Genomic DNA, 10312 nt, shown 5'->3' with positions numbered 1-10312 from the left:
GTAATTTCTCACCTTTATACTGACTCTACAGTCCAAAGTCCCTCTTGAGGCACTTTGAAGAGAAAAGGTTTATCCTTTCTTATTCTACCCTTTCCTCCCTACCTGGGAAAATGCTGTATTAAGCTTGGAGAGAGTCCCACAAGACCAATAGTCTTACACCCTGGACTGTAAGAGATGACCCTGGCTCTAGTTCCATCTCTGCCAGTGAATGCCTCCGAGAGAATCCTTTGACCTCTGAAAGGCTCAGTTTCCTCACTTGTGAAGTGAGGGGGCTACATTAAATGATTAAATGAAAAATCTGACTAAGTACTTGCTGAGGTATATCATGCTAGATACTTTTAGAAATACAAAGATGAACATGAAGTAGTCTCTGCCTCAAGAAACTGACAATCTAACTTAGAAGACAAAGCACTCATGTGTACACACATCCACATTTTATCACAGACCCTAAGTATTATATTATAAAGGATGCTCTATGGTCCTTTACAGAGGTTAATGTTCATTTGACTGAGGATAGATGAAAAACACAAAATAGCTTCAAGGAGGTTGCACATAAGCTAAGTCTTTAAGGATAACAGAGTTTGAAAAAGAGGAAAGTGAGCAAAGATTCAAAATAAGAAACTAAAGATGGGCAGAGGAGGGACAAGGCTGGAACATATAATGACAGGAAAGCATTTGAAAAAAGTGACAGTCCACTTTGGGCAGGGGATGTAGGAATAACAACAGATAAAGCTGAGGTCACAATTTTAGAATTGGTAAATGAAAAAAGTAGTCCTGTGTTTAAAGAGGATCACCTACCAGTGGTGGGTATAAGTAAATGCTAGAGGGAAGAGACTGGAGGCAGAAGCCAGTTAAGAGGTTATTAAAATAGACTAGGAGGGTGACAATAAGGGCTTGAGCCAGGACAGTTGACAGTGGAAACAGAATGCCCATCAGTCAACATTTTAAGCTAGCACTGTTAAGTTGCTACTGACCCCAATCCTCCAAGGCAAATAGCAAGCCATGCTATGGGAAAGTTATTAAAAAGGAGAGCTATTTTGAATAAAGCTTTACTGAAACAGAGAATTAACAAGCGAGCCTAGGCAAACCCATGTTGAGTTTAGATCCATCACCACCCTCAAGGGCCTTTTACTCTCACCAAGTCACTCAGCCAACTGTGGAAAAGAAATATACACAGGAGACTCAAGAAACATCTTATTAATACAGTATTTATTTACCTTTCCTCTGTCAAACCCTGAGCCAACCACTTTCCCCAGGCTGCCTGGGGAGGTATAGGAAAAGGAACACACAGGGCAGACGAGACACGGGAGAAAGAACTACGGGAGGTGGAGACGGCTCCTTCACATGGCGAAGAGGATGAGAAAGGCCACCATCAGGCAAAAGAGCCCCATGGCCTCTGAGAGGGCGAAGCCCAGAATGGCGTAGGAGAAGAGCTGTTGCTTCAGAGAAGGGTTCCTGGAAGAAGAGGAGAAAAGACTGAATTTCCAATTTACACAAAGAAAATGACAAACATCTAAGGTAGACTCAGGAAGAATTCCCTCTTCAAGATTCTTATTTAAGGACCCTTTCAGGGTAACATCATCGTGCCCAAATTCTTGCCCTGATTCCTCAAGGGTTCCACAGGGACTGAATGAGGGGTGAATAGACAATCTAAAATCCTATAACATGGCCTAGGTATAATCATTACCTTCTCTAGTGGTAAGTTATCATTACCATAACTTAAGACCTCTCAGCCTAGACACTTAATAATATTCAGGGATGGAGGATGGAGGAAGCATCCAGAATGACGGGGTCTATCTGGAGCAGTGTTTTCACACTTCAAGCAACCGGACCCCAAAACAGGAAACACATAAAAGCCAAACTGCAATGGTACAAAAGTGGGAAATTTTAAAGGCTTGTTTGGGCTCCCCTTCATTCTCTAAGGCAGTCTCTGGGGCACATCCTCAGAATCCCAAGACTTTATAGAACACAATTAGAAAAAAACACTGTTCTAGAGGACAAGAGTCAGAGGGACAAACTAAACTACATTCTCTCATTTGAAAACAGTAAAAGATTTTGGCCTTTAAAAAGCTACACATGGTCTGTGGGGTTTCTGATATGAGTTAAAATAGGATAAAGGACCCCCGCCCCCCTTCGAAAATCAAAAGTGTAGTTTGTTATTTCCTTTACTCTGCCCTCTGGAAGTCTTGATGGTCAAGGTAAAGGAACACCAGCTTTTAATGGAATCGTGGGTACAGAAGCAGTCAGGCTTCTTTTTAAATACAAACCCTAAAAAATAACCCTATCTCCCCAAAGACAATAAGAGAACTTGCTGGTCTCTAGGGGATTAATTTAGTTCTAACAGTGAGTTGTCCAGAGTTGGTAGGGACTAAATAGTCCCAGGTGTAGGGAGTAGGGGCTGGCTGCAGAGTCAGTTTTCCCAGGAGTGACGGAGGTGAATTCCCAGAGATGGGGGAAAAACAGTAAGCCACTATGTTCACCGATGCTTTAGACCAGGGATGACAAGCTTTTCCTGTAAAGGACCAGATAGTAGATATTTTAGGCTTTCTGGGCCACATATGGTCTCTATTGCTTTAAAAAAAAAAAAAAACAACCCAAACCAAAACAAAACCTTTAAAGCCTGGGCAATAGTGAAACCATGTCTATACAAAAAACAAAAAATTAGCTGGGTATGGTGGCAGGCACCCATAGTCCCAGGTACTTGGGAGGCTGAGGCAGGAGGATCCCTTGAGCCCAGGAGTTGGAGGCTACAGTGAGCTATGATGATGCCACTGCACTCTAGCCTGGGTGACAGAGCAAGACCCTGTCTCAAACAAAACAAAACAAAACAAAACTTTTAAAAATAAGAAAACCATTCTTAGCTCAACCATACAAAACCAGGCTGTGGGCCAAATTTGGCCCTTGGGCCTTAGTGTCCCAATCCCTGCTCTAGACCAAAGCTGTTCCATAGAACTTTCTTCAACAATATAAACATTCTTTATCTGCACTGTTGAATATGGTAGTCTCTAACCACATGTGGCTACTGAGCTCTTGAAATACGGTTAGTGTGACTGAAAACCTAAACTGTATGTATTTTTATTTTTTAATTTTTTTTTTTTTTGAGACAGGGTCTCAGTCTGTTGCCCGGGTAGAGTGCCGTGGTATTAGCCTAGCTCACAGCAACCTCAAACTCCTGGGCTCAAGCAATCCTTCTGCCTCAGCCTCCCAAGTAGCTGGGACTACAGGCATGTGCCACCATGCCTGGCTAATTTGTTCTATATATTTTTAGTTGTCCAGCTAATTTCTTTCTATTTTTTTTAGTAGAGATGGGATCTTGCTCTTGCTCAGGCTGGTCTGGAACTCCTGAGCTTAAAAGATCCTTCCACCTCGGCCTCCCAGAGTGCTAGGATTACAGGCGTGAGCCACTGTGCCCGGCCCTGTATGTATTTTTAATTAATTAAAATTTAAATTCAAAATAGCAACAGGTAGCTGGCTAGTGGCTACTATACAGAATAGTGTAGCTTCAGACCTCCAAATATTTCTGCCCAGACCTTCAGAAAGCATATCAGAAAGCCAGTGGACGGTCTGACATCTTACCTGGCGTAGCCAATGATGAGGCTCCCAAACACAGTCCCAATCCCAGCCCCAGAGCCAGCCACCCCAACTGTGGCGGCCCCAGCCCCAATGAACTTGGCTGCTGTGTCGATGTCCCTTGAAATGGCGCTGGTCCGGAAGCTGTGGCTAGGGACAAGTGAGGTCAAGGAACGTGAGACTGCAAGGATCCTGAGGTTCTGTGAAGAAGAGGCAGGTACAAGGTAAAGTTTTTTGGAAACCCTTTTGCTTTGGAAACTTTTGTACCATTTAAACCCTTTATGGTGCCAAACCCAAGGTTTCTCCCTCAAATGGAAAATCATTTAACTCCCTGGAAAACTCTCTCAAATGCTGGCAAAAAGAACCTTGTAATGTATGAGGTGGACTTCAAATGCCTTCACAATTCAGGTGTGGTTTAGAACTGTAAGACTGAGGCCCTGGCCTGTTTTTGGTGCCCTGAGAAAATCATCTTCCTGAGACTAGACGCTTCCAACTGAAGTCAGTAGACTAGGCCAAGTAACGGCAGTTAGCAGCAGCACATAGGGGCTGGTGCTGCCAGTGGCAAAAGCTGGTGCACTAGAACATACATTGTATTAACTGTCCTTCATCTCCACCTAAAGCCAATGGCCTTTATACTTCACTAATTTTAGTGTAAGTGTCCCCAGCACTCCCCCTACTGGTTCTGGCAGGTAACCCTCCCGAAGCCCTCACCCTGACACCACAGTCCCAACTCCATCAGTAAGGTACCTCATCTGTCAGTGTTTCTGGTCGTTTCAGCACCACTACAGAGAGTGGTCGACTCAGCAGCTGAGAGGTGCTCTTGACCTAGCAGGAATGACACAAGGGCAGGAAGGTCAAGGAAGGCTGTGGAGAGGAGTTTTAGAACCATGCTAAGTTGTTACATCATCAGAAAGGGTCTCCTCTCCTCTGATGCCCTTTCCATTCTCACACTTAAATCAGAATCTTTTTAAATTGAGACAGAGTCTCGCTCTGTTGCCCAGGCTAGAGTGCTGTGGCATCAGCCTAGCTCACAGCAACCTCAAACTCCTGGGCTCAAGCAATCCTTCTGCCTCAGCCTCCCGAGTAGCTGGGACTACAGGCATGTGGCACCATGCCCGGGTAATTTTTTCTATATATTTTTAGTTGTCCATATAATATCTTTATATTTTTAGTAGAGACGGGGTCTCGCTCTTGCTCAGGCTGGTCTCAAACTCCTGACCTCGAGCTCCAGCTCCTGAGCTCAAACGATCCGCTTGCCTCGGCCTCCCAGAGTGCTAGGATTACAGGTGTGAGCCACCACGCCTGGCCTAAATCAGAATCTTGATTCATTTATTCTTACTTTTAGCAAAGTCTAGATTCAAGAACCACACCAGTTCTCTTGCTTCTCAGGCTTTGCTTTAAGGAAAGCAAGTCTATTTCCTTTTGGGCCATAAGTGATTATCTTATCCACCTGCTGTACCCTTTTACAGCCCTTGAGAATAAGGAATCTAAGCCTCAGAAGCATTTGCTTCACTAAACAAAGGAGATATATATACAGATGCTCCTCAACTTATCATGGGGTTATGTCCAGATAAATCCACCATAAGTTGAAAATTCATTTAAAACACCAAACCTAGCAAACAGTAGAGTTTGGCCTTGCCTAACCTTAAATGTGATTAAAACATTTACATTAGCCTACAGTTGGGCAAAATCATCTGGCAACACAGTGCACTGTAGAGTATTATTAATAGCAGTGGTGGACTGGGAGCTATGGCTCACTGCCACTGCCCAGCATTGTGACAGAGTACTATACTATCTTATCACTAGCCTGGCAAAAGATCAAAATTCTTAATTCAAAGTATGGTTTCTACTAAATGTCTATAACTTTTGTATCATCATAAAGTCAAAAAACTGTAAGTTGAACTATCTAAGTTGGGGACCAACTATATTGGTAATGGCAAGCCCATAAGAAGGAAGCCAACAATTGGGCATCTTTCCCTGAACACGTCCTTCCGGAAAATAGGCACAAAGATCCATGCTCAAAATTTACCCTCTCCTGGTAGCCTCTTCTGACTAACCCCAAGCCAGTGTCTCCAAAACAGATAACATGGTGGTTAACAGCCAGGACCAGAGAGTCAGACAGGCTGACATTCAAATCTTAACTATCAGCTGTGTGATCTCTGGATAAGTCACTTAAATCTTTCCGAGCCTGTATTCTCATCTATCAAATGGGAATAATATCTCTCAGGGCTGACTTGAGGACAAAAAGAGATTATATATACAAACAGGTAAACTCAGTGCTAGGCATACAGTAGGTGCTCAATAAATGGTACCTACTAATAGCATCACTCCCTTTTACTTATGGATGAACCAACCGTCCCCACTATCTGATAATTTTTAATTTCTTCCACATTATTGCTTCTGAGTCAAATACTTTTCCGATATATATTTATGTGTATTTTAGTTTCTCACCCAAATTTAAGTCCAAGAATGAACTGCTAGCTATGGTTCAGTCAGCACAAGATCCTATACACGGTGCACTCAACCCAAGTTATATAATCTACTTTAAGTTTACAACCTCTGGCTGGGTTCCAGTTTACAGGGAACATAGTTTTAGGATCAGGAATAATCTAATCTTGGTTTAGACTCTCATCTATACTCTTCTCCTACGACAGTTGGATAAGAACAGTTAACTGGCCTCTAAAGGACATGGGGCTAGGGGAGCATCTAGCAAGCATTCAATCTCTCCTGTTAAGCTATACAGCAAAGGGCCTTCCCTTCCCAAGAATCTCACTAACCCTCCTCCAGTCCAGCTGTGAAGAACAAGGTCTGAGAGTAAGGAAGAGGCAAACAGGCCTCTGCTTTAAAACTCTCACAGAAAAAGCAGGTACTCACCAAAGAGGGGGTGGAGACGAACTTTGAGCAGGCGTACATTTTCAAGGGGTGAGGGACTGTGGCAGGAGAACTGGAATTATAGAAACAGCATTGTAAATTGTCCTTGCTCACTAAACTACATCCTTATTACAAGGTGTTAAGAAAGCTTAACTGCCTAAAAAGCAGAGTGACTGACCTTAAGTCATCAGCAGAGGTGGAATTAGCACCCTGAAGTCATGATTTTCCTCCAGAAACCCCAAACAAGTCCCAAGATCAAGTGATTTCCCCTAGTCTGAACAAGTAGTCACTTGGTCCCAGCTTTAGGACCTGCTATCCATTTCCTTAGCTTCATGATTTGCAGTAGCCAGAGGAATTTTCCCAGAGTGCCCTTTGCCTAAGCTCTTCAGATTCTATTCAAAAATAACCCTTCTCTGGACCTCGTTGTCTGGGCCTTAAAAAGTTGTCCTTTAAAGACTAGAGTCATTGTACTCTTGGTAAATATTGTTGAGGGCCAAGACACTAGGTCTCCAACAATTTTTACTTAAATACCTAGAAGTACACGATCCTTCAAAACACTTCAATTTCCTACATTAACTAACTGGATAAGGCAGATCTCTGCCATTATTATGTTTAGCAATGACTGTTAAACTATTATTCATGTTCACCATCACACTGTGGAGCACTAAATTGTGTATCCCTGAGATCTGAACAAGTCTTGACACTCTGTCGGTTCTAAGTTGGTAGAAGTGAACTTACCTGAGAAGAGAGGGTGAGTTAAAGACCTAAAGGCAAGGTTTTTCCAAGCAAAGTGAGAAGTCCACCTAAACCAAAATTACCTGGGTACGGGTGTATGGGTGGTGTATGTATTAAAAATACATATTCTTGCCTCCCACCCTGACCTTCCTGGTCAAGATCTATGGGGATAAGGCCCAAGTGCCCTGTATTTCAAACAAGTTTCCTAAATGATTGTTAGGTACACTTAACTGTAAGAGCACCATCTTAAAACCAGTCTAGAAACTACAGTAGTGGCAGAGGCAGGACATGAACTCAGATTTTCTCACCTTTTTTTTTTTTTTTTTTTTAAGGAGACAGGGTCTTGCTCTATTGCCCAGGTTGGAATGCACTGGCCTGATCACAGCTCGCTGAAACTTAAAACTCCTAGGCTCAAGTGATCCTCCTGCCTCAGCCTCCCAAATAGCTGGGACAACAGGCAGATGCCACCATGCCCAGCTAATTTTTAAATTTTTTGTAGAGATGGTCTTGCTATGTTGCCCAGGCTGTCTCAACTCCTGGCCTCAAGAGATCCTCCTGCCTCAGCCTCCCAAAGTGCTGGTATTACAGGCATGAGCCACCACACCTGGCCACCCAATCTTCTTACTTTTAAAGTACATGCTTTCTTTCTTTCTTTCTTCTTTTTTTTTTTTAACACACTCACTCACTCTCTCTCCGTTACATGCTTTCTAATATGCCACAGACTGAAATACTCAGTGAATGCTTAGGCCTGTTAAACACCACTTCTGTAAATGAACTGGACTCAGATTGTCCCAGGTTATAATCCTTTTGAATCGAGGATCTTAATTACTTTTAATGTTATGTCTTCAACTCTTGTCCTGTCTAAAACTGTTTCCTTTTTTCCTGTGAACACACCATGTCACACTGTCTAGAACTCCGATCTCTTCCTGTATATAATTCTAACCCAATTCTGCTGCCTGATATTCAGGTTTTCTTGACTTAAAATCCAATACTTCTTTAAAGCTTTTAGAAAAGTGAGGGCTTTTTTCCAAGGCCATTAAATCTCAATATCATCATTTGCAAAATGAAGTTCTTAGGATTAAATTTATTCATTTACAAGTAATACTTGTAGAGAGTTTAATGTGGTGCTGGCACGTGATAAGCCCACAGAAAGGGTGGCAATTATGAGAGCCTGCACAAAGTGCAGATCCCACCACTGGCCACAGAACCATGGCAAGTGTGCAAATGGTAGCCTACACCTTGGGCACAGGCACTATCCAGAATCAGGGCTTTTACATCATCGTGGGTTTCTTCATCAATGTAGATGTAACACAGATATGGGGGTGCTACCTTAACCATTCCCTTCCTTAAACCTTTTTTCCCTCCTAATGGCAGAATATGGGGAGATTCATAAATTCTTGAGTAAAGGTGGCAGGTGCAGACTCTCATGCTGGCCCCACTAGCTTGGCTTTACCCCGTCCTTCTGGGCCTGCTATCTCTAACAGAAACTCTCATCTCTAGCTCACCACTTGCGACTTTTCCAACTTCACCAGGGAAGAGTGCCAGGGAAGTAAGAAAAAGGTACTGGGAAATAACCAGTGGTTCCAGAGACCAGCCTCTCTTCTGCCTTGGCTCTCCCAGGCACAGCCTGATGGGCAGGGGTGTTTTGGCTGTTCTGTGTGCTTCTACCATGTGCATGCCTACTTTTTAAATTGAGGGGTGCTGACTAGAGGGGATTGGTGGCTCTAGACGACCCACTATCCCCATTGCTTGAAGCACCTGAGATCCTGGGACCAAAAAGTCTGGAGACTTCAGAATAAAGGCGGCAAGAGTCAGGATAAAAAGGAGAAAACTGAGATAGAGGAGAGACAATCTGAAATGGCAAGATGTTTAGAAAAGAGCGTCTGTAAGGGCTGGGTCGGACCAGGTGAAAATGAGCACTCCGGGATCCGACTTTCGCCAGCTCCCCGGCACCCTCCCCCCACGAGACATCCAAGATGGCGCCAGGCCCGCGCGGTTGGAGGTCACCGGCACGCGGAAGAGGCAGCCCTAAGGCGCAGGGATACCGGGAGCCAAGGCGGGCGCGAGAACCTGGGTGGGAGTAAGCAAGGTAAGGGCCTCAAAGCGTCCGCGTGAGATGGGGTGCCACGCGCGCGTGCGCGGCACGGAGAGGGCACGAGGCCCCCAGGGCTTACCTGCTCCCAGCGCAGAGAAGACAGGGAGGGGCGGGGGGCGGGAATAGCGAAAGTAAGGCTCGGCGCATGCGTGGCCCGGGCCAACGAGTCGCTCCGTCACGGATAGAGCGATTTGAACGTGGGGGTGTCGGCTCGGGCGCCATAGCGCCACCTGCCAGCTCTGTGGCGGTACCCGACCAGTTGCTCCACCTGGCGTTGGAGAGGAGAAACTACAGGCAGAGTCCGTGTGCAGAAATGAGGCCAACTCCGCAAAGTAAGCTGATCCTCAACGTGGCGTGCGGTTTGGTCTGCACGGCGTTTGGGATCTTGGATTTCCGTCCCCTTTCCGAGCATGCGCGGTCACATTGCAAAAAAAAAAAAAAAAAAAAAAAAAGAAGAAATCTTACTGAGTTCGTGTTAAATAGCATACCGTCAGGCCTGGTGTTCAGTGCCTAAAATGGAGCAGGAGGAAAATGAAGTCTTCGGATTCCTGCCTTCTGTCTCGCGGGGACCCTAGCATCACTGCATGAGAAACCGGTTTAATGGGCCAATAGTCAGCAAAATGCTTCACCTGCTTCTGGTGGCTCGCGTTTTTTACCCCCTTTTCCTTATTCTGGTGATAAGCCATGAGAAAACCAGCATCACCGAGCCATCAGATAGGGGCTATATATGATCTGAAGCTCTCTTTCCTTAGGGCATCTGTAACCTGCTGTAAGGTTGCGAAGTCACCCCAGGCATGCCCAAGCCTCTGCCCAGGGTTCACCTACAAGAGTTGGGATAAACAGTAACCCCATGAGGTGCAAGCCCTGTCTTCTCTCTCTCTCTCTCTCCTCCTCCCTCCCCCCCACTCTCTTGCCCTTTCGGTCGTCCTGGCCCTCATCTCTTCTTCTAGGCCTCTGTGTCTCCCGGATAGGACCCGACCTGCCCTTTGGAAGAGGGCAGCAAGGCCTACCTAGTTCCAAACCCCAACCGCCCTGGCATCG

The 10312-nt window shown here is 45.0% G+C and overlaps 1 protein-coding gene across 1 annotated transcript; it reads right to left on the bottom strand.

The window, feature by feature from the left end:
• Window positions 1–1192: 1192 nt before the first annotated feature.
• On the bottom strand, window positions 1193–9602 carry ATP5MC2 (ATP synthase membrane subunit c locus 2). The gene is made up of 5 exons (XM_045553828.1): window positions 9351–9602; window positions 6445–6514; window positions 4318–4395; window positions 3577–3770; window positions 1193–1455 (listed from the first exon to the last, which is right to left on the bottom strand). The coding sequence occupies exons 1-5, from the start codon at window positions 9491–9493 to the stop codon at window positions 1341–1343; spliced, it is 600 nt and encodes a 199-aa protein (XP_045409784.1). The 5' UTR covers window positions 9494–9602; the 3' UTR covers window positions 1193–1340.
• Between the last annotated feature and the right edge of the window lie 710 nt (window positions 9603–10312).

The sequence above is a fragment of the Lemur catta genome, chromosome 6 (assembly GCF_020740605.2).
Source record: "Lemur catta isolate mLemCat1 chromosome 6, mLemCat1.pri, whole genome shotgun sequence".
In the NCBI taxonomy this organism is placed as follows: domain Eukaryota; kingdom Metazoa; phylum Chordata; class Mammalia; order Primates; family Lemuridae; genus Lemur; species Lemur catta.
The sequence above is the reverse complement of the archived record's forward strand: the minus strand, read 5'-3'. Positions and strand labels throughout refer to the sequence as shown.